This window comes from Dermacentor albipictus, chromosome 1, assembly GCF_038994185.2.
Source record: "Dermacentor albipictus isolate Rhodes 1998 colony chromosome 1, USDA_Dalb.pri_finalv2, whole genome shotgun sequence".
NCBI lineage: Eukaryota > Metazoa > Arthropoda > Arachnida > Ixodida > Ixodidae > Dermacentor > Dermacentor albipictus.
Window position 1 is genome coordinate 57,335,849 of NC_091821.1, and position 23,972 is coordinate 57,359,820.

The 23,972-nt window shown below is 45.4% G+C and overlaps 1 protein-coding gene across 1 annotated transcript in view; it reads right to left on the reverse strand.

Annotated features, from left to right (window-relative positions):
* LOC135899363 (nose resistant to fluoxetine protein 6-like) overlaps positions 1 to 23,972 on the reverse strand; it is an 82,500-nt gene that overhangs the window by 17,412 nt on the left and 41,116 nt on the right. Inside the window, exons 4-12 of the mRNA XM_065428614.2 lie at positions 23,517 to 23,628; positions 22,766 to 22,850; positions 22,582 to 22,673; positions 16,115 to 16,294; positions 12,138 to 12,231; positions 11,019 to 11,105; positions 6,566 to 6,737; positions 4,756 to 4,838; positions 3,072 to 3,194 (exon numbers count right to left, since the gene is read on the reverse strand). Of these exons, the coding sequence (XP_065284686.1) occupies positions 3,072 to 3,194; positions 4,756 to 4,838; positions 6,566 to 6,737; positions 11,019 to 11,105; positions 12,138 to 12,231; positions 16,115 to 16,294; positions 22,582 to 22,673; positions 22,766 to 22,850; positions 23,517 to 23,628 (1,028 nt within the window). The remainder of the gene's footprint in view (positions 1 to 3,071; positions 3,195 to 4,755; positions 4,839 to 6,565; positions 6,738 to 11,018; positions 11,106 to 12,137; positions 12,232 to 16,114; positions 16,295 to 22,581; positions 22,674 to 22,765; positions 22,851 to 23,516; positions 23,629 to 23,972) is intronic.

Below are 23,972 nucleotides of genomic sequence, written 5' to 3' on the forward strand. Positions count from 1 at the left end.
TAAAATGGAAGGATCGACAATACAGAACTGCCTTTGAGCCGCTGTCACATAGTCTGTGAGGTGCCGGTTAGTCATACACAGTACCAATGTTCCGCTGAGGCATACATCACACCACGTGCAGTCATTATCTGTCACAGAATCCGGTATGTCTTAGGCAACGCTGCAGTGCCTTTAAGCTGCTAGCATTGATGTCAGTGTATGCCCGTGTCTAAGAATCTTGCTTTCTGTGAGTGAGTGCTTGTCCAGCTGGTGTAGGGTGGCTCAAAGCGCTCCACTTTGCTCTTTAAACGAAGATCCTCGCAAAGAATGTGCGTGATCTTTTCGTTGCCCCTGCAGAAGTTCCAAAATGGGCTGCTTGTCATTCCAATGATAAGGAGTACGCATTTGAATCGCTACTCAAAGCCATGGAGTAGCATGTTTAAATTCCACTGATACAATGTTAGGTTGCGTGCAAGCGCGATAAGTTTTTTCCGCTGTGTTGGCTCTAGAAAGAGGGATAGCAACACAGCTGACCATGTCGTGGGCAGATCGGGCGGCTGCGTCCACTTGATCATGTATATGGATACCACAGTGAAGCGGCAACCACTGCAATATTCCAACGCAGCTTTCTAGAGTTTACTGTCCACACTATGACACCACGCATACCACGAGCAGCTCGTTGCAGATACCAGACAAGTTCGCCATCGCACAGTTCACAAAGGACCTAAAGAAAAAAGATGGGCCAGTACAGTGCGCCTAGTGATTAAGCCTCCAGACGAAGCATGCATGATTAATAGCGCTGAAAGAACTTAGGAGAAATAAGATATTGAGAAACTTGAAGAACAGCCTTTTTTTCTGATAGTTATTCATGAATACCTGACTGCTCCAACTTCCGAGGGTGCTTTTACATGTCCCTTCATTCATTCACGCGATCATGTCGAGATGAAGCATCAGCAAGAAGTGTAGAAGGGAATCTCGCAGAAGGTAGAGTGCGCCTATGCGCTCACTGGGCGAGTAAGAACGTCGAATTGCTATTTGAGGTGGACCTGCCACAATGGTTCAATGGCCGTGACGCTCTAGTACATAGCACGAGGTTGTATACAGTTCGATATCTGGCCGCGGCGATCCCATTTATATGAGGAAGAAATGCGAGAGCTCTCGTGTACTTTGATATAGGCGCACTATGAAGAAACCCATCTGGTCAAAATTGATCCAATGCCCTACACTATGGCATCCCTCACAACCCATCGGGGCGTTTTGGAGGTTAAAGCCCAGAATTTATTTTTTTGTTTAGCGCTAATAGAATGAGTTTGGAGCTCCCTGTATTTAGCACCAAACTATTTTTGTTCGATTGTTTTCTGAAGACAAATCGCACGATTTTACGCACCGAAGTCAAAGACTGCAATTACGTCTAAGAGTGGTGCCTGTTGAATGGCGAGATTTTATATCAATTTTGCGCGTGTGTCGAAAAACCAATAGGCGGCCCGCAGTGATGTTTAGATTAGGAAAAAAAAAAGAAACACTGAACAGTGCGTGGTGCTCAGTAGCAGTGCGACAACGAATATCCTGTAATTTTGTGCAGCAAACGCTTGAATCGAGCCACGTGCACGAAGCTATAGCACCACCTCGAGCTGTGTGTAGTAGCTTGGTGCATATTATGAGGCACGGCACCAATTTACCCAAGAGTATTGGCTGGTCTTAATTATGAGGGTCCTATAGCCTTGAGCCGCCGCCTTGTGCCCCAAATTCGGCGGCCCCACTTTGCTCGCAAACAAAGCACGTAAAAAATACGTACGAAAGGTACGACACTGAATGCGCCCAAGTGGTTTTGGGACAAACTACTTACATCTATATGTGTGGTCTCTCTCTGTACGTGCGTTTCGACTACCTGAAGTGTTCGTTAACGTGAACCCAAAAGGGCGTAGAAGAGAACTTGGCATTACGTTACTATCGAAATGTAGCCGCCGCGAGTTGAACCCGCGACGACCTGCTCCGCAGCAGAACGCCATATCCACTCAGCCATCGCGGGGGGTTTGATTCCGCATTTTAATGAACCAGGTTGATGCCGTTTATACGTAAGCCAGGCGAAGCCAACGAACGTTTCACGCAATTGTGGTAGGTCTCTGTCGAATGGTACGTCCACACTAGCGACAAAAACGCGCGCGACACAACGCGCGCGGCGAGCGGTGCTGTCGCGCGCGACAAGATTCACGAAAAGCGGCAGCAACGCGCGGCAAACGCGCGAATGGGTGCGAGACCCATTTTTCGCGGCAGACGCGAAACGTCCACCAATCAGAAGCGAGCCGCTTTACGAGCCGCGCTGTTGTGGCGCCACCTGTCGCATAAGCAAAGAATCATAATCTATGGGCTCTGAGACTGAACAGTGACACGCGCGCCGTAAAATCTCAGAGGCCATTTCCAGTCAAGGGGGCTGTTTTTGTTAAGCCTTACCACACCGCCACTGAGGCGTCGACGAAGAATTCGCCTCGCAATGGAGGCGTTTTTGGAAACCGTTCGCGGATATGCGTACCTCTATGATAAATCGAGCGTCGGACAAGGAGCTGCGCGCCAACCGCTGGCACATTATGGACAGCAGTTTGGCATGACAGGTGAGTAATTGGTGAAGGTGGGGAAGCAGAGTGCGCGCCTTGCCCTCAGTGTCCCTGTACCGCACTCAAAACTTTCTCGTCCGCTGTCTGGCACGTCGGCGTCGCACAAGTAAAGAACAAACAAGTATTATAGTGTTCACAGTCACCAGTAGCTCCTCGTCCGTATCCGACATGCCTGAGCGTGGCCGGCAGTGGCGCAAAAAAACACAGACACTTCCGATGGAAGACGAAATGGGCAGAACGGAGAGCGCGTTGTCGCGAGAAGTATCGAATGGAACGAGACAACGCGGGACTCCACGGGACGCTGCCGCGTGCCGCAAAACGCGACTGTGGACTTGCCAGCACGCGTCTGCCGCGCGGTCGCTTGCCGCGTGCGGCGTGTCGCGCGCGTTTTTGTCGCTAGTGTGGGCGTACCAGAAGGCAGTGACACTGTCGCGTAGCTGATAAGAGCCCAAGTGAGGGAATAACAATGATTTTTCTTACGATGGCGCTTCGGTCAGAGGCACGACGAAGGGCGTCATCTCGTTCCCGGCCACTTGCCATGTTGCCACAGAGCATCCCACCAATGAAACGAAGAAGAAAACGGTCACGGCAAGCCGTGGCCTACTGAAAGAGGGAGCAAACAGAGTGGAACGATTAGAACTTCCAAAATTACGTAAATGAAGAGAAGGCGAAATAGATACATTTGGCGTTATAATGTATACTTATTGCTTCAACTCAATTTTATTTCTTTCTCTTTGTTTACAAACTAAGACCGGCTGATCCTGGTGATAACCCATGCGGAGCTAGCGCTGCCCAGACCATTGACGTAGCGCTTAATAGAAGAGAACTGAAATAGAATCGTTGCATTATTCTGGCCCTCAATGAATGTGATGCTTGCGTCTACATCGTGTACTTCGTGCGCGTCAGCACTTGGTAAAGAAATAAATTGTCGCTCTAGATACCATTCTAAAAACAGCAACCTAATACGAGTACTATTGACGCAGTTCCTGCTCACTCGTACTGAATAATTCATTTTTTTCTCTTGCCTGAGCAAAGGCGACCATGCCGCATGAGTGTTTATTGACAAGAAGCATTGCCCTGTATTAGTCGTTTCTTTATCACGCCTTGTTGCGTGTGTCGTCACTAGCGGCAATACACCGAATATCCTTTCATAAGCTGCCCGTGGTACAGGTCGCAGTAAACCTAGGGTGTACACGTTCAGTGTAGTCATCGACGATGGTTCTACGATAACAAAAAGCTTATAGTTAGCAATAACGCATCGGCGCAATAAAACGAACCTGAGAGCCTTGATATTGTTCGCAAGCGCTAGCGATATGGTATGTAAGTATTGACGTGCAGTCAATTCTTCACAATATTTACATATCACTCCTTCGATGTTTGCCCATAGCTTTAAATTCATCATAAACTGAGACTCGAAAATCTTTTTTTAGGACAGTATCAAGCACCTTTATTTGCAGGTCTTACCATACCAAATCGTAAACCCATTGATATGCCTAATGATAAACATCTCACCTTTCCTCTAAGCACTCAGTCTATACCCAAAGTTTTTTTATGAGTGCCCGCGCAAAAATATGTGCAAAGACGAATTGCCTGCAGTGACGTACGGCGCAGCAGTGTTAAAAGAAATGTTCTAAAGGAAACCAGAAAGTTACGATAATTTCCCGAAGATGGGAATTCGTTTCTTCGGCTTCCTTAACGATTTGTAATTCCTCCAATCTGCATTAAAACCAGAACTATGCATGCCTATAGATCATCTATAGCTATTGAGCATTAAAAAAAACAAAGAAACACAACTGAATTTCTTTTTTTTCTTTTTTTTGTGTAATGCGAGGGCAGTTGTCTCGGAGACTCTGCTGTAGGTTTGTCTTCCACAAAAAGTGCTGAGAGAGCTTGAATGAATTGTGTGAATTAGATTTATATGAACCAGCTTGCTCTAAAACAGCACGCGGATATTCAGAGAAAATATTTACGCTATAACTATGCCAGATGCACCGAATTTTAAACATTTGGGTATTTGCACCCAGCAAAATTTGCAGCGGAGGTGTTAAACTGTATTATTTGGTGTGAGTTTGATCGACATTGGGGCTCAGTTGATCACAACTGCAAGGTGACTCGTGCAATGCATATAACGCGCCTTAGACCTATTGTAGGGTTAGTCACTTACTTTTTCACCAGAAGTAGCATCAGTAGACACAGAAGGAAGAACTGGAAATCCAGGGACACATACCATAAATACGTAAATGGCGGCTGCGGTGAAAGAAAAATAATAGGCAAATGTTTATACACTTTTTTGAAGCTTACATGCCAGTGTTCATATCACTGTTCCCAACTGAAACTTGTTCTGAACTTTCTAAGAGACTGGAGCATAGTGCGAGCAGCAGCGTGCCTCATATTTTGAGTATGCATCTATATTCAGTCATGCTACAAAATTGCAGTGTCACACAGGCTGCTTCGGCGAAACAGGAAAGTTACTCGTAATCGCACAAGTTGGCTCCTCGCATGGCTGAGATACTGTCCCTCGGACTGGCGCATCTACATCGTTTTCAATTTCATTTTTACTCAGATGACGTCAAATTTCGTTCGGCGTCTTTTGTGGATAAGTGCGAGGTGATTTCAAAGCCAAGGTTACCGCTTGCAGCTCGATAGTCTGCCGAAATACTTTGCTTTTCGCACTGGAATGGTCGACAGCGCTACGTGTGATGAGTGTGGTCCCAAGGAGCCCTTTCAACAAGTACTGTGTGACTGTCCTCGCCACAGTGTACAGAGGCGATCGCTTCCAATGGCGCTCGCTCGCTTTGATCGCAGACCATTATCAGAGCAGCCTTGTAATGCTTATCGTGCTAATTTTACCGGCTTAGTAACCTGTTCGAACACGTCGATGATGACAAGGCTGCATATGACAAAGATAAGTCCACATATCCAAATGGACTTAGCATTTTTAAAGAGGTGCACTGGTAGCCGAAATTTAAGCAAGTCAAATGTTAGGACGCCGTGGTGCGATGAGGCGAGCTATCCAATCGGCAGCAGAGGCTTTCACTTGTGGCTTCGACCAAGACGCGCAAGTGAAATTCCTCTTCTGCCTTTTCCCAAATCGGCACCGAGGACCAGCTCCTATTCTGTTCGCAATCACCGCTCTTGCTATACCTGCCTCCTTTATTTTTTACCCTTATTTTCTCGCAGTGCAGGGCATTTCCAGAAGCGGCTCTGGCACCATGAGCAGGGCGTGCAACCACCACACGTGACACCATCTCGATAGCTGGCTCAGTAACTCCTTTGATAATTAAAACGCGCCGGCTTTTGGGGTCTTGAATTCTCAAATATTTTCGAGACGTACGTCGCCGTAATACTTTGCGGACACGATCCTCTGCGCACGATGCAAGGCGCTTTAATGAAGTCATGAGAAGCACTTAAATATCTCGTACTTCCCAAGTGAGGTCCCACTGACGGCGCCTAACCAAAACTTGGAAGAATATGAGAACTTCATGCGTTTGCTCTGCACTTGTCAACTGTGCGTACGAGCCAGTCATTAACTCTTGAAACATTGTGCCCTCGACTTGTGCGAGATTGCACTTGATGTTTAACTTGAACTCTGAACTTATCAGTTGCTGTGACTGAGCTTTGTCTCTTTACGTTAAAATATTTTTCCAGTCTTTCATCTGGACGCCCTGGCCCCACACCCTTTTTATTTATTTGTCTAGTTCTACACTGTCCCTCTCTCATTCGCTTGACAACCTTGAATGCTCTCTGTATTTTTGATTTGGGAACTCTATAAAGTGAAATTTATTATTGCAAATATTTTTTATGCATTCATTTTATGTAAGGAGTGACCGCGCCAGGCAGAGTCACCAAAAGCTCCTAACGACCACCTTGTTTATATATATGTACTCCATGAACGGCTTCTATACTAAATAATTATCAGACAGGAGAAAACTAGTTAATCCGTACAGTAACAAACTTGCACTCTCAGAACTCACAACATTGGGGTCCGCAGAGACAGCGTAATTTTGCACTTGCAACAGTAGAAACAGCCAGTGTGCAGTCAAGTCGTTGTGGATCTTGGTGAAGTATTCTTTCGCGTTCGGTCCCGACGAAATGAGCGGCAAGAGGTACAGACACATTATGACGAAGAACGTGGGCACTGTGGTCCTAGAAGAATGCACCATCATCCGTTGTAAATTCACGCATGTAGAAGCGAATATTGGTTTAGGGTACTTATAGAAGGCAGTTCTGATTGCCTACTATTTGCGATCATTAAATCTTTGTGTGTTTCTGTGATTGACGCGACTTCAACCTGGGTCTCGTTTCCCGAATCTATTTTCTTACTAAACAAAATAGGATGTGACCTAGACTGCAACAAAATTTTTAACAAACTTATTAGGGCAAAAGCATTGATGGCTCATGGGTCGGAAAATCTGTTGTCCAGCCTTAAGGCACCAAAATTCAAGCGAACCAACTTGAATATATGGGCGAACCGGCCATATCTCCAAGTTTTATTCCAATTGACATCTTGAAGGTCGAAAGCCAAACCCGCTACCTTTGGTGTTAATTAAGCCGAACGTGATTAAGGCACACCTAATAGAGTTAATTAAGGCACTTGAGCCCACGACCTTTGGTGGGAGGTGAACCCTCGACCTCTTGTGTTAAGTAAGGCGAACCTAATTAATGTACAGTTAATAAATATATATTAAATTAAGGCACTTGAACCCACGACCATTGGTGGGAGGCGAATCCACGACCTTTGGTATTAATTAGGGCAAAATTAATTAAGATACGGTTAATCAAGGTGGAGTTAATTAGGACACTCGAACCTACCACCTTTGGCGGGAGGAAACAATATGAAGTAACTACGCATTCAAATGAAAATGTAATGTAATGAATGTCTGGAGAGCGCACAGGCTTTCGCCTTCATCCTCTTTAGCGTATGCTAAAGTGACTGCCAGCTTTTTCGCTTTGCACCAGTATGCCACACTGCCACGAAGGGAGCACGCTCACAAAGGTTATTGTAACTGCAGCGATTGGTGCATTTATCGCATAAAACCTCTCCATGACTGAAGCTTGAGACTCGCGTAGCCCCTGAGGAAGGGTGAAACCATTTTATTGCGATAACAATTATACGGACACTCGAGCTGCATTCGACACTATATATTATGCGACGCTCGAGCAGTCGTGCTGTCCTGGTATCGATGGCGCATGCGCGGCTTAGCGCATGAAGTGTTATAAAACTTCCGGAGACGCGCAGTGCATTTGGCTGTAAGAACCATTAAGCCAAGTGAACATACCGTCACAATCTGTTTAATCGGCTCTGCCGCAGTCGGGGCAGCGTTCTAGCTTTCGCTGTTGATATGTCGTTGCGCAAGCACATTAGCGTTTGTGCTGAGGGGCTCTGTCCGTACCACACCGTGGTGCATACGCTTGTCTGAGCGGAAGGGACAGTAAATGTCTGTCTAAGCTAACAAAGTATCATCTCGTGCACCATCGATGTGCGACACCTATAACGCCTCTTGCGGCGTTCCTCATTGCACCTGCGTTGGGACACGCCTGGTATCTCCCATGGCACGGTTCTGAGGCGCAGCAGCAGCTGTCTCGCGTGCTTCATTGCGCCATGTCACCTTTGCACAGTGTTAGAACACCGTGCAAGGAAGTATAGCGCCAGGCTAAGCTTAGCTATTTCTTTTAATGCTTCACTTTCGAGCAAAACTCCCCATTTTTTTGTACGAAATGGTGTCATTTTTGGAGGAAAGTTGATCAGCGTATTAGCTTTTAATTTAGCAGTAATGAACGCTTTTGCATGTCAACTGAGTGCAATTGTGCATTAAATATACTGCATTCGTATATTAGAGGATGTCACTTTATAGTTAGTAATGTTGTTTTTGGTAGCGATAGGATGCACCACGTTTCACAGTCTGACGACGACTCCTTCTGTAGCCAAGCTTCCTGTATTTCACAGCTAAAAAGCAAATCGACCCGGCCTGACCGACAGATCAACCAAAATAATTAAGAGTCGGCTCAAAGGTTAGTAACTGCAGGTTCATACACCTTAAAGGAAAACACCTTATGAGCATTGCAGCAGTAATAGCAATGTACATTTAACATGAAGATCTGCAGAATTAACACTTACTAATGACGACAGCGAAAGGCGTCTTAGATGAGCAACTTTCCCTTACATACCCAGGAATTTGGGACATCGGGTTTACTCCGCATGTTCCGCAACCTAAGTAACTCAAACATTTTTTTTTCGCCTTCATAGTGGTCATTGCATCTCTTTAATACCTCCTATCTGGGACCTGCTGTTTTATTCACTGTTTGCCGAGAAACTTGTTTCACCTTGTTCGTTCGCACCTCTATTCTATGCGTTCCTTTTACTGCATTACGCAAGAGCTTTGCTGTTAGGTAGATTCGAAGAATTTCGAAGAAAGCGAATCTCACTTGCAAAAATTTGTTTACCTCGTGATGTTTTCGAAATATGTTTTCACCTTTCACATACGCTACTTTACATAAAATCGTTCCAAATTTCATGTGTTTTGGGACGTCTGGTGATCTCATAAAAGGCACATGCCTCTGTAAAGTGGCTTCACTGCAGTGCAGCTTTTCTTATTATTATTGGTATGGAGTTTTACGTGCCAAAACTACGATCTGATTGATTATGAGGCACGCCGTAGTGGGGGGCTCCGGAATAATTTGGGCCACCTGGGTTTCTTTAACGTGCACCTTAATCCAAGTACACGGGCGTTTTCGCTTTTCGCCTCTGTCAAAATGCAGTCGCTGTGGCCGGGATTCAATCCCGCGACCTCATGCTGAGCAGCACAACTCAATGTAGCTTTACAAAGGTACTTTTTTTTTATTCTCAGAAACATTGCGTAATCAACCAAACTTCACATATATGAAGAGTTCGTCATAGTTACTACGTAGTTTGGATGATTTGGGCTGATGAAAGCGCATTTCTCTAGTCTCAATATATAAACTTCTATATGGAGTTTCCAATGGTGCAACAAAGTGGCCGTTGAACCCAGAAAAGTTAGTGCACCAAAGCCAAATTTTTAAGGTAGTGAGAACATGACATAACTTATATTTGATAGGCCTGGGTGTACAACGAAGTGTTGCTTTGTAGATAATTTGTGAAATCCTTTTCTAATTGAGTAATGCGACCTCACAGCATGTAAGTGAAGTAGTCCTGATCCCTTTTGACTCAGGGCAGGCGTTGGCGGTGACCACCTGCCACCGACAGATGGCGCGAGTGGTGCATGTCTCAAATTTCTGGACATGAATTGCAAGAAGCATAATATTGTATTGGTTTGACTATTAATTAGGAGTTCATTTTCCCTGCTCATGGTTTTGTACAACACTTTGCACGAAACGGCATGTTCGTCTATGTGTTCTGTGTCATCCATGTACAGAATTAGAGAAACTTATTCTATGTTTTGTTCAATTTTATTGCGATAGCTATTATATGACACTCCAAGCGCATTTCTGCCGTCGGCGTCGGTGTCGCCGTAATGCCCCGTATAGAGTCCAAGTGTGATAACATCGTCCCCGCGCACTGTATGTTGTATGTGTGAATCAAAGCGTGCGAGGGTGAGCCGACAATGGCGGCTCAATGTCGCCCATGCAAGCGTGGAAAGCGGGGAGGAAGCACGCAGTCTTTCGTCGCGCGCTTCACACCGGGGCGGGGGAGAGGGGCGTCGTGCTTCGACAGCGACTGCGTAGGGCGCGGCCACGCGGCATTTATTTTGGAGGCGATCTACGATGGGGAGTGAGTGCTGATAGCGTCGTGTGCGCAGTCTTTTCGCCACTTAGTTCGCGTTGAAACGAGAGGCAGCGCGAAGGTCAATTCGCTCGCCGCTGCTGCCGCGCTTCCTCACTCCATGGTTTAGACAGAGAGTTTCCACGACCATTGAATGGGATGCGTTCTTGTTTGCTTGTGAGCGCGCGCCACAATGCTTGTTAATTTAGCTAGTAATCGAATGTCTCCATGTTTATACGGCTGATAGAACTACTATCTGTACTTCATAAAGCTATCTACTAATTTGTTATTGGAATCGATATATCGCCTTTCGGGCACAACGGCGACTTTCTTCTAAGCACTTCGCCTAAACATCTGTATGGAAATATCTTTGTGAAGGGAGATTTTTTTTTTGCCGAAAAACTGTTTAATAAAACATTTTTCATCTTTAGAGGTAACCATAACGAGCACGAGAAATTCCTGATCTTGCATGATTCTACGCTGTGTTATGTCAAATGAATGTCCGCGCATCTTAACTAGACACACTGCGTGAAATTTTTTTTGAAGAAAATAAGAAAATGGATGCAATATATCAATAAAGTTAAAAGCCATCGGCTTGCATCCAAATTTTGGATCATTTCTGAGCAGTGTACAATGCTGCAATAATGATGTTATATTTCCATATATAGATGTTAGTAAAGACGTACCTGATATATCTTTTTGTGACTTCATACAGAAAAATGGTCAATCTAGACCCCTTGTGTTTGCACACGACGTAAGCTAGAAGAAATCCACTGAAACAAGAAAAAGTCGAACAAGGGCGATGAACACGGACTTATTTCGTAAATGGACTGTACTGTTGAGATGGAAACTATAATTTGTTGATCAGTATCTCCTCTTAGTTGATTAACTGATTGTTAATTTCCTGTGCACTATGCATCAAAACACTTGGACTGACACCTATTGTCAGTTACGGGAAGGTGAAACGTGTGAATAGGTGCGCTGAAAGGGTGTAAGATTACGCAGGTAAGAAAATGTGGCGAAAAAGAACAAAATGGTACCAGCGAGCCCCACAAAATCGATAATGCGCATTCACGTTTATACAAGTTGAAGTCGTGTGCAATAAATCCAGGGGTTAAGAAAGGATGCTTCCGCAAATGTTGACGTTACGTTAAAGGGAGGCTGACATGAGGTCTGATCTACAGTGATGAGAGAAGCTACCGTCCACCATGATTTTAAAAATTCAGGACATCACCAATCAGCGTCTCTACCCAGCGACACTACAGGACGTGCGATTTCTCGGAGATAACGTTGTCCTTCGTGAATAAATAATCCACCATGCTGGTGGGATGATAGAAAAATTGAACTTACAAATGCACGTCATTGTGCAGTTAGACATCACTATTACTATTACGTAATGCGAAACTATAGCCGGAAGGTATCTAGCAAATATATTTTAACTACTACTCTAAAATAAGTTTACGCCCTTTGAGGCGCATCATGTTCCCAAACAATCAACATCATCTTTCTCACTTCCGTTTGCGTTTACGTAACTCTGCGCACGCTATTTTCCTGTCGAGAATGCTATGTCACGCCGATAACGCGCATGTCATTCGTGTCTTGGAAGTACTGAGCGCGCAGCGTTAGCAATAGGACTGTCAGGCAAGAGAGATGATTATTGCTTGCCGAGAAGATAAGCCTCAGAGGGTGGGGGGGCAAACTTTTCTTAGACTGCACAGTCGGAGATGTCCCCCGTCTCAAACTTAATGCGAGCCCTTTGCATTGCGAAGCCACCTTAAGCGGGTGATGTGAACGTGTATACGTACGTCAGAAAGAAGAGACTGTCGAAGCCGATAGTTCCCAATCCTGCGAACACACTTGTCCAGCCGTCGGCGTACAATACTACGTTGACCATGCGGGCTGTAAACGGAAGGAGGCATTTCGAGCGGAAATTTGGGCAACTGCAATTCTTGCACCCTCTTGTTTCTATACTATACCGTTCTCATACTTTTTAAACGTATCTGTAACACCGGCTCAGCCGCTACTTTGCTTTTACACCCGCTCTCTCTCTCTTCTTTAATGACCACACATGCGTTCATTTAGATCATTTTAGCGCCTGTGATGCTTCAATACTCGACCAGCCATTAACAAGCGCGTTTTGTCTTTCATTGGTTTCTACTTTTCCAATCAGGCCGATTAATGCGCTAGCCCACCAACGGTGCCATTCGTTTTCAATCGGGACGCCAAGCACGAGACATCATCAAGGACTCAGTCCTCAGAAAAAAAGCCGACGCAGATTTTGCAGAAAAAGAAAGAAATAGGCCATTTCCGTTTGCATTACAATCATTGTCAGTTGGAATGTGTCTCCTAAAGAAATGAATTTCTTTGGAACTGAAGAACTGAAGAAATGAATTTCTTTGCTAAATACAGACACACTGCTAGAAATAATCAACCAGAAAAAAATATAGACGTGATATTCGGCGCAGTGGTTCTGTGGCCCTTGTGGTATCCTGCTGTTCAAAAGGTCGTGGATTCATTTCCAATCATTATTTTTAATCAGTCAGAACGAAAAAAAGGTCTGTGTTACATTTGGGAGCGCGAACGGTCACATTTGTATACCAGCATCTTCGTCCCTCACAGACTGAAAGCACGCTGCATTCAACACCTTTGAGAAAAGTGTAGAATGCGTTTAGTGCCATAGATTTCTTGTGGTTTATTTAGTTGTACCTGGGCATACTTTTTACCCAAACACATAAAATTAAAATGAATCGGTACTTCATGGAATAAAAGTCAACGGTGGCATAGCCATCGTGGACGTATTGAGCAACTCAGAATAGCTTCTGTCCTTCAAAGTTTATTAGGTAGGTGGCCTAGAGTATAAATTTCTTCAGTATACTCATGTAGGTGGCCCAGAATATAAGTTTCTTCGGTATACTCATGTAAGGCCACAGTTTCTACTTGAAATGCTGCGGAGAAAACACCTCATATCCAGCTATAGAACTGACTTTAGCGCCAGTTATGCGTTGGCGGGAAAACGTTTCTTTTAGAGCGAAGCTGTTTATGGCTAGGGTTCCGTTTATTTTTCGTGTCCGTCAACAAATCTGCGTGTGCAAAAGCTTATACGTCTCATGCCTTGGATATGCATTTTCAGTACATTAGTTATCAACAGGCACCCTTTTCAACATTAGTAGACGCTCCGGTATATATATATTCCCCTTTCTTACCGGCGTATGAGCCATTCTTTAAGGGGGAAAGATCCATTAATTGTGCTAGGTGTCGAATAAATTTCTCGTTCGGTAGGCGTAGAAATGCTTACCCATTTAATAACAGAGGTGATACGAGAATGTGTATGCGTTTCTGTTGTGACGATGACCACCGATCAGCACAGTATATGTGTTCGTAGCTTCGTTCAAAATTCTGTGTCACCTCTGTGTCATGTGCTAAACATCTTCGCTGGTCATCCATCTTCACTGAGTGGAACAGCTAATGATTTTTTCTTCGAGCTAAGGCGAGCGTGAAGCAGAGTATGAGGAGGTGGCCCGATGATGACGCAATAACGAGGATGACTTGACGATAACGACGCGGTTGCTGTCGACATAATGGAGAGCACAGACGAACGGAGGCAAACCGAATTTCGCACGTTTGACTGCTGTCTCAGTTAAAACAGTAGCAGAATATCACTTAAAGGCAAGCTTTGAGAGCCACCCAATGCAGCAGTAACGGGCCCGGCAACTGCCGCACGACGATAGTTACAAATTAAACACACGACGACAAAATGAAAGAACGAGACACCGCAAAGAATGCAACTTCATCGTTGCGTGTTTTTGATGGAGTTACAACAATGCAGTGGCAACAACAATACAAAAAAATCCTATTCTCCAACCTTGTGAACGACGTCCCGACGTTAACGGCAACAGCAGCGCGACGGCGCCGGTACAACGGCTCACACGTGGTGGAGCCGGGATCGGATCCCGGCTAGGGATAGATAGTTTTTTTTTTCTTTTTAATCTAAACTCCTTATTCTGAGAAAATATTGCGATAAACATGACGGTACTAGCTACAGACACCGGAGACGTAAATGAAGAGCCCTTATCGGTGACGTACTCTAAAACTCCACAATTGCTCCTAATCCGCTATAAAAACCCATTACATTATGTATTCTGAGTTGCTCAGGATGACGATGAACAACGTGTCGTCGGATTCATCTACAACCGTCAACGCGGGTCTCAAAAATTTGTTCACGGCGCGGTTAATGTCTCGTCGGAGTTGTCCATTGTGGTTGATATAGTGCGCGGGGCAACAGGCCACCCGTACAAATTGACCCTGAATTAAGGATGTTTAAAACTATACAAAGACACTATCGTGCAAGGAATTCCTTGATTTACCTTTTTTTCTGTTTGTCTACTTGCTTTCGCTTCTGAATGGACGATTTATGGCAAGGCTGTGCCGCACCGCATGAGCCAACACAAGGTTTCTCTTGATTTCGTTCGGAACCTGCTTTTAGTGCGTGCAGAAGAAAGTTTGCGCATCCTTAGGATGATCAAATTTAAGTTTGTCTGTGTTTACATTGCTTTAAGAAAATGTTTACTTGCGTGTTCCGTGACGTGTGGCAAAAATACTCCGCTGTTCAGGGGCAATATATTCGCCAAATGGTTAAGCGCAACGGAACGAAGGCTCAGTATTTCGTATTTATCTGCACTCCACACGGTTGACTCGGTGCGAGACTTCCCGTTCGTTTGTAGGCAACCCAAGGGTGACGGGTTGGAGGGTGGGCGCGCTACGTGCGTGGGCTTTTACATATCACGAAGCAAGCACGCTTCACCACGTTGCGCGTGTGCAGCAGGGCAGGCATTGTAACTCTTCATTCGTTCCTGACTGTGTGTAAGCAAGAGTTGTGCGTTTTTTATATGAGCCCTATATAGAAATGACGTAATCGCAAACTTGCCTCCCTCCTGGCAAAACACCAATTGCAAATTTATACACCCCTCGGTCCAAAAACAACCCTACTTGAACTCTTGTCTCGTATTTCAACATGGGCTTGCTGTTCTTTTATTTGTCGAATTGACCGGATCGTTTGCCTATTCTATACTTAGCTCTTTGGCTTTAACGCTTTCCGCGGCAGTTGCTCGCGACCCTTCTGAGCGTCGAAATGATAAGGCTCCTTATTATTCCAAAGTGATCGCGAGCGCTTTCAGGACGATGCGGTTTGAACAAAAACAAAATGCTACGCGATGGACGATGCTCAATAAGTCTATAGCGCGAATGCGAGTGTCGTATTTCTTTTAGCATGCGAAAAACCTCCGCACGCTGGCACGATTCCCGCTTGAAGTACGGCAGATTTGTATGACCGCCAACCGTGCCAAGAAGCGAGACAAGTCAACAAGCAAAAGGCCTCACGTAATTGGCACTTGGCGTAGCGCGCTAAAATGTTGCGACGACTAATTTCGCTAGGCGGAGCAGTTCACCCGCCTCGAGTTCGTCCATTTGCACAATTTTTTGCAGGCGACTGTGTATGTCTTATTTGTCATTTTCATCCGTTCATTACGCATACCTCGCTGGTACGCCAAGTCAGTGTGCTTGTGTGCGCGTGTTTGCGTGTGCGCGTGTTTGTGTGTGTGCGCGTCCGTGCTTGCTCGTCCATGTTCGCGTGTGCCTAGGTGCGCCGTGTATACCGCGACAACCTCCATAGCCTCGCGCTGTTGTTTGGGGACGCAAAACCCATGGGTCGTCAATGACCAGTGCTATTCCCAGTCGGGTCAACGTTCTTCTCGCACTCGACAACAGACACCTTGGACTCACGTACACCACACGTGCGAGTTTGAGACGTAGCAGTGCCCAACAACTATCCAGATGAGACTGACGGCCTTCATGCCATGCAGGAATCCCAGGCTGCAGTCACCAGAGATTTTGTCTCCCGTTGTTCTGAATATGCTCCGAGTATTAGCCACCATGGAAAAGGACGCCAGAGCAGTGACTAAAATGTCTGCAAAAGAAAGAAAACGACGGACGCCATCTTGTGAACACATTATTTTGTTATACTGTTATTATTATTATTATTATTTTATATTATTATTATTATTATTATTATTATTATTATTATTATTATTATTATTATTATTATTATTATTATTATTATTATTATTATTATTATTATTATTATGGGATCGCGCCTAGGAAACTTTATCGTATGGGTAGTACCGAGTATACCATTTCGCGTAATCATACAAGAAATATCAAGCATTACCCAGGCTCAAATATAGAAAATATAAAAGATGCTTATATATTAAATTAAAACTGAGGTGTAAGTAGAACTTAGTACACGTTCACGCATAATTCACATTCAAAGAAGCACATTGTACAGCATATCAGCTACAGTTTTATACTGTTAGTCGGGATGTTCCAAATGCTGTCGTTTAAAGAATAAATAACAATGAAATTAAAATTGTGGGGTTTTGCGCGCCAAAACAACGATCTGATTCTGAGGCGCGCCGTAGTGGGTGACTCATGAAGTTTGTACCATCTGGGGTTCTTTAACGTTCTCCGATAAACCTAAGCACACGGATGTTCTCACGCTTCGTTCCCATCGAAATGCGGCCGCCACGTCCGGGATTCAATCCGGCGACGTCGTGCTGAGCAGCCCAACACCATAGCCACTAAGCAACCACGGCGGGTTTAAAAACAATTGCAAATTAAAACGCCTTTCTGAACACGTCATGCATAGTTCCAGTACACATAGTGCTAACATACCAGATACCTTTTTTTTTTCTTCTTACACTCTAAAAAAGTTTACACCCTTTGGGGTGTATATCTGCCACACAACGATAAACGCCATCTGCGTTGCTTGCGTTTCCTTTCTTCAAAACGCCGCGCCCACTACTTTCCTGTCGGCAATGCTATATCCTGGTGGTAATGCGCATGCAGTTCGTTACTAAGAAGTACCGTGCTCGCAGCGTTAAAGAAAGGAAATGCGGACAAGATAGATGACGTTTATCGTTGTGTGGCAAGATACGACTCAAAGGGTGTAAACCTTTCTTAGAGTGTAGACTTATACCACATGTTTTAGAATCGCTTCTGTAAGATAGCACAATTCTAGACATTGAGCTGGATTACTCGGAGACAGGAAGAGACTGGTGTGGATCAGAGAGCAAACGGGTATAGCCGATATGCTTATGGACATTCAGAGAAAAAAATGGAGCTGGACAGGTCATGCAATGCGTAGGATGGATAATCGGTGGACCATTAGAGTTACAGAATGGGTGCCGAGGATGGGTGCCGGGTGCAGTCGAGGATGGCAGAAGACTAGGTGGCGTGTTGAAATTAAGAAATTCGCAGGCGCTAGCTGGAATCGGTTGGCGCAGGACAGGGGCAATTGGAGATCGGAGGAAGAGGCCTTCGTCCTTCAGTGGACATAAGAGATGATGATGATGATGATGATGATGATGATGATTTGAAGAGGCGGACATTGCATGGGGAATCGAAATGCGTAATCGACTATTCAGGAAAATTTCACGAATTTAATTTTTAACCAATTATATTACGGGGTATTTTGAATTTCAATAATTCTAGCCAGTTAGTTTGCAGGGTGTACCTACGTGGAACGTATCCACGGGATTTTCAAGACACTTTGTGTCCATAGTGTGCTACGAAATACATTCGCCTTCCAGTTGCTCTTGTGCTGGAATGCATAAAACGGCGTTCTGATTTAAAAAAAGAAACATCCGAGGACACCTAAGTACTTCTTCTGAATCGTGAATGCGAAAGCATTAGCCGCTAGGCGCTCCTTGGAGTTACGAACTCCTCGCGGGCAAGCGAGCTCGTTCAGGCTCTTGGCGCATGTTCAATTGGCCTCACCGAGACGTAGCTAGAACGCAGGCGAGAGCTTGCGCGGACAAGGAACGCGCGGTTAACACGGGCTTGCGAGGGCGAGGGTAGCGTGTCGTCGCGGCGATGCCCTCTCCCCTAACGCAACACCTGGTGCACTGATGCAGGTGTCCCCTCTCGCCCGCTCTGCTCCGCCGAGGCGCGCTCGCGACGTGGCGTCACAGCCGATGGGAGTCGGGATGCCGTTTCGCTGCTACAGGCGTCGGCTTTTTCGCTCAACGGGAAGTTTGACGCTCTCGCGTCAATGGTGTATGCGGAAATTACAGCGCACTTTAAAAAAAAAATTAAATTATGGGGTTTTACGTGCCAAAACCACTTTCTGATTATGAGGCACGCCGTGGTGGAGGACTCCGGAAATTTCGACCACCTGGGGTTCTTTAACGTGCACCTAAATCTAAGTACACGGGTGTTTTCGCATTTCGCCCCCATCGAAATGCGGCCGCCTCGGCCGGGATTCGATCCCGCGACCTCGGGCTCAGAAGCCTAACACCATAGCCACTGAACAACCACGGCGGGTAGCACACTTTTTCCCATGAATTTGACGGCGATATATCATCCACGGAACTCGTTCAATTGGATATGCCTTGCAAACCGGCTACAATTCTTAAATTGCAATATGTGCCGCAATGTAGTTAGTTAGCGCATAATTAGGGAAAACTTGTGAATTAATCAATTATGTATTTCGATTTAGTGTGCAAGTAACGTCGGCCTTTTCGAGGAATCCAGTTCAAGGATTATAATTCTGGCATTTGGCGCAGGTAATCTTTTTTATAACTTTCTAGAACCATCGCTTCCTCCCATTTCGTACGCCCCACTCCGCCAAAAAAAAACGCTTAGAAAAACACCTTTTATACTGAGCACAACTCTGGTAAGCACATCTATAAACACCAAACGTCGACCTCATTCGTGGCGAAAGGGACATAACTGCACATTTGGCAGATTGAGTATAAAGTAAAAGCTGCTTCGAGAACGAACCTATACAAGCCACATGGGCCTCGCTACCGTCGCGTTATGTTATTCGTACGAACACAAGACTTCCTTAGAACGCAAGCACATACAAATAAAGCTGCCTAATTAAAGATACGTGCCATCAATTCCATGTGACAACGTTCGAGGCTTATGGACTGCGTGCATTCATTTAAGCTTGCTTTCTTTCCTTCTTTCTTTATTTATTTGTTCGCAAGAACCGATTCTCATTATCTCACTACGTTCGCTGTCATTCCCTATAATGATCAGTTACGGCGTTCTTACGAAACATTCTTTCGTTAGGAGCCACTTTGCGAAACCGACTGCGCACCCTGCCTTCGCTGAGAATAAGTTCGGAGCGTTTATGGCTTGGCAGAGAGAAATTTTTTTTGTCAAATCCCTGAGGTTTTACGTGCCGAAAACCACGATCTGTTTAGGAGACGTGTCATAGTCAACGTCAACTAATCCACAACCGCTTCTCCTGTCCGCTGTTACTGTCAGCTATACCGTTCTGCGTGCCTCGCCCTAACCTGCTTAATGCGAGCATTTTCCACGTGAATTCCTCTTGCACCTCTAACGCTATAACACGTCATATAACACAACAAAATAGCGTGATGATCTCGGTATATTCAGCTCTACTATTTGCCCATCATCTGACTTCTGTCTCTGAATAATTCAATTTTTTGTCGCACTTCGTACTACTGTTGTTTAAGGTATACTGTTTTGTTTTTACGTTTTACGTTCTTTATGTAACACAAGTGCACCAATACTGAGGCGTAAAGCTGTTCTTGGGCAATTTAAGAAAAAAAAAAAGAAAAAATGGGAGACTCGGTGTTAATTTTGACGGCATGCTGCTCTTTAACGTGCACTTAATTGTAAGTGCGCGTGCGCTCTTGCATTTCGCCTTCATCAAAATTCTACCGAAGCAGCCGGGATCGAGCCTGCGGCACTGGGCCACGGCGGGGCGGGGGGGGGGGGGGGGGGGGAGCAGCGACGACGGCAATCCGATAGAGGCGGAACCCGGTAATACCTGTCCGCGTGGCCTTGAGTGCGGGAACGCAACATTGCCGGAAAATAGGCGGAGGCCTTCACTATCCCGCATCTCAGAAGCCCGAGTGCTTATCGCTCTAGCAATATATATGTTACACAATTTTCAATTGATCTTGGTACACAATGTCACGTTATGTGGTAGATGTGGATTCGGTACCCACCGGCGACACGTTATCTTTTCGTCCATTTTAATTTTCCTTTACCTTATGGTTCAAAGATTTAAACTTGACATAAATTTTCTCGTGCTTAGAGCAGAAACTTGGGACAAAATGGACAGAATGCGATCCACGTGCGAGCCATACTTTTTTGTTGACTGCAGCACTTGTGCGTGTATCGACTCCTGTCCGTTTTGGCTCAAGTTTTTGCACTGTGGATGCGAAGATATGTCGCACCAGAAAGGCCGGAACGCAGCCCTTGCAAGGTTCATCAAGGTTCATGACAATAAACTTCCCCTGTGCTTTCTCTGCCTTAAGTGTTTCTTAGTTCGTGTTGTTGTGCCTACCAAAAAAATGGAGCCCCTCGGGTTCTCTTATGTTTCTCGCTGATTGCATAGCGAGGGCCTCGAATTTATCCGCCTTGATGCAATAAGGTATAGAATACTAGAGCATATTTGCCTGTTGCCTGTTCCTATAGAAGCTCACGAACTACGTGTCGCCTGCGGTTCAAAGGAGGTTCCATGTCCGCCGCCTTGGCCGTGAGCTTACACACCCAAAGCTGATGTAACACAAACACCCAAGAAACTGGCCGGAGTAATGGCACTGGCCGGAGTAAGGGCACTGGTTGCGTAATGCTGAGCGTGTGGTTCTGTCGCAAACTAAGGCCGGTTATCTTTTCGTCCACACTAATTTCCCTTTACGTTACTATGCGTAAATTTTCATTAAACATATCAAACTTCCCCTACGCTTTCTTTGGCTTCATTGTATGTTACTTCGCATGGTTGTGAGTAATAAGAGATTGAGCCTCTCGGGTCCCGTTACTGCCCTCGCTAATAGATGATGTTCAGATATCCGCCCGAGCGACGGCTCCCGCTGAGTGACAGAAGCCGATTTCGAAGGCTATGCTTTTGCTGACTACATTGTAAGAGCGGGAAATACATCATGGGTACCATATTTTTGACGCCACTTATCGTATGAGCTGTTTGTAGGAGAAATGAACTCACAGCGGGGCGCATTTCATTTACTCAGCACCGGTCACGTGGAGCCACAGGCGTTTTGTGAAAATATTGTCGCCCAGAGAGGAATGTCGTGGATAATACAATAATCAATGATGGGCATACTTGGTAACAATGGTCGAAACAAGGGGAGCGTCAACCGACAGCGAACATTTCGACAATGATAATTTTCTCCGTAATCACAAATGCCGTTTTTATTGTCCTCGTCAAGGAAACAAGGCCGGAATTCACTAAACTGCGCCGTTCGTACGCAATTTCTGAGTCAAAAGGTTCTTACATTGCAGGATATGAGGGTGCAACCGAAGTGGCACCGCATTTAACTTACGCCGTCGTATGAGAGCGAGGAGCAAGGACTGCTCAGATTAAACTAGATGGAATGAAAGAAGCGCTGTCCACTGGTGGCACGATTACACATCATGCATATGCAGTCGAAGCTATATTGTTACGACAAATTACTGCGCACCCCTATTCGACAGCATCTTTTTCCGGGCGTCTGCTACAGCGCCGAAAAAAGCAACGGCACTCGCGCATTCATCGCACCACCGTCAAAATAATTGCTGTTGAAGTGTTACGCATTCTTCTCGTATTTCTGCTGCAAGAGACACGACTGATGGACACGTGGTGACATATCTGGCGCAGGAAGAGACGCTCACTCGGAGCAATTGCCGGCCAACTGTGCCAGGTTAACCCGCCTGCTACATACCCACCACCACCACCACCAGCACCATATTACAAATCAACTGAATGTCATACATTCAAGGAGCAAAAGCCCCCAGATTTCCACTCTCGCGCCCGCTTTTACTCGCGCTTGCGCACCAACGGTTGGCGATCCCTCAAACGAACGTCTCATCTATACAAGCGCTTGCGTATCTCCTTTCCTTTTCTCCCGCTCTCCCGTGGTGGCGGTCCCGTCGAAACGTACCACGTGTCTAGTTTCATCCGGCTCCTCGGGGCGGTGGTCCTGTAGTCCACGCGAATGTATATAAATATCACTGTAAATGAGTTCGTAGCTTTGTTCAAAATTCTGTGTCACCTATGCCTAGTGTGCTAAATAAACAGCTTCACCGGTCATCCACATTCACAGAGTGGAATGAATCATGATATTTTTAATACGGGCCCTGGCCTACACCGAAGCAATTTTAGCAACAAACACGTTTACTAACCCCTGTCCCGTACATCGAACACGTTGACCACGGACTTACTCTGTTTCTTGTTTTTCTGAAAGGTTCTTGTACTGCGGACATCTGCGGCTGTGCCAATCGCAATCATAGCCGTTAGAAAAGCAATAAATGCGCTGCAAAGAGAAAAACGAGAAAGAACCCATCAGATTTCACATCTTCGCGATGCTTCGCTTACCATTTGACGACGCGCATCTCAAGCACTTACACGATGACAAGTTGCGTTCTTGTCCAGCCAGGAGAAATTTCTGTTACGCAATCCGATATGGTGACATGTATTCCGGGAGGAAGCACTGAAAAATACAGAAAAACAATGAGTTCATCTGTGGTGTTCATCTGGGGTCGCATAAGGTAACCATTATTTTCATTGCCTTCGCCCTACATCATTGGCTGGCAGGACGCCACGCCCCCATTATCGCACGCCCCCATTATCACCATTATCGGCCACCCGTTGCAATGGGTAAAAAGAAAGGAACTGCGATGAAAAAGAACCCTGGCATAATCCGGGCCTTGAACATGCGCCTAAATTCTTCAGTTTCGCAAGCGCAAGAAAAAGAAAGGATATAGGAATTATACTAAGTGTTAAAGTTTTCTTTTTTTTTTCACACGCTAGAGAAGAGATGGCGCAAGAATGTAGCTCCGGTCACTCGTTGTCTCATAAAGAGTGTTTTATGCATATGGGCGCTATGCACTCTGATGCCCTCACGTGTAACATATTGCATAAGTCGTATTGTATAGAACGTTCACATATGAAACACACAAATATAACTACTGTAACGTAGTTGTGCCTTCAAATGTATGCAGCGGCCAAAATACACTAAAAGGAGGTCGATTCGAGGCGACAGATCTCAGCTGTAAAATCTCATTTTGAAGGTGACCCTCTGTTGTTCCTGTATGAATTGATCGTTTTTCTACTTCTTTTTTTCGCGAAACAATATTTCTTGCTAACTCTAACTTACCTGCTCTCATGAGTGCCTCCATTTCTCGTTCATTGCAGGCGCTCATCACGCAAATTCCAATGCGCGCGAATGGGATTCGCCGCTCCTTAGCATGCGCTTTGAATCTTCCGATCTGTAAGAACATGATTTTTTTTATGCGAAGGTGTTAAATGGCCCATTGAACAAAAAAGCTGGTGTCTGGCGTCTGTATCAGCGAAATGGCAGGTCAATTCCCATTTGCTCCGGCGCTACGTCACGAGCACGCCTTGACGGAGCAAAACGAGCGAAAGGGGCCACCTGTTGCTGAATTAGCGCGCCAGGTGTTGCGTGAGGGGAAAGGCCATAGGTAAACAGCGAACTTGTGGTTCTCGATGAAAGAGAGTTTCGTCGACGTTGGTCATGCCAGCTAGCCCCAGTCGAAAACTTATTAGACGTTGGTCAACACACTTAGGAATAATTAGGAACAAACGCACGGCA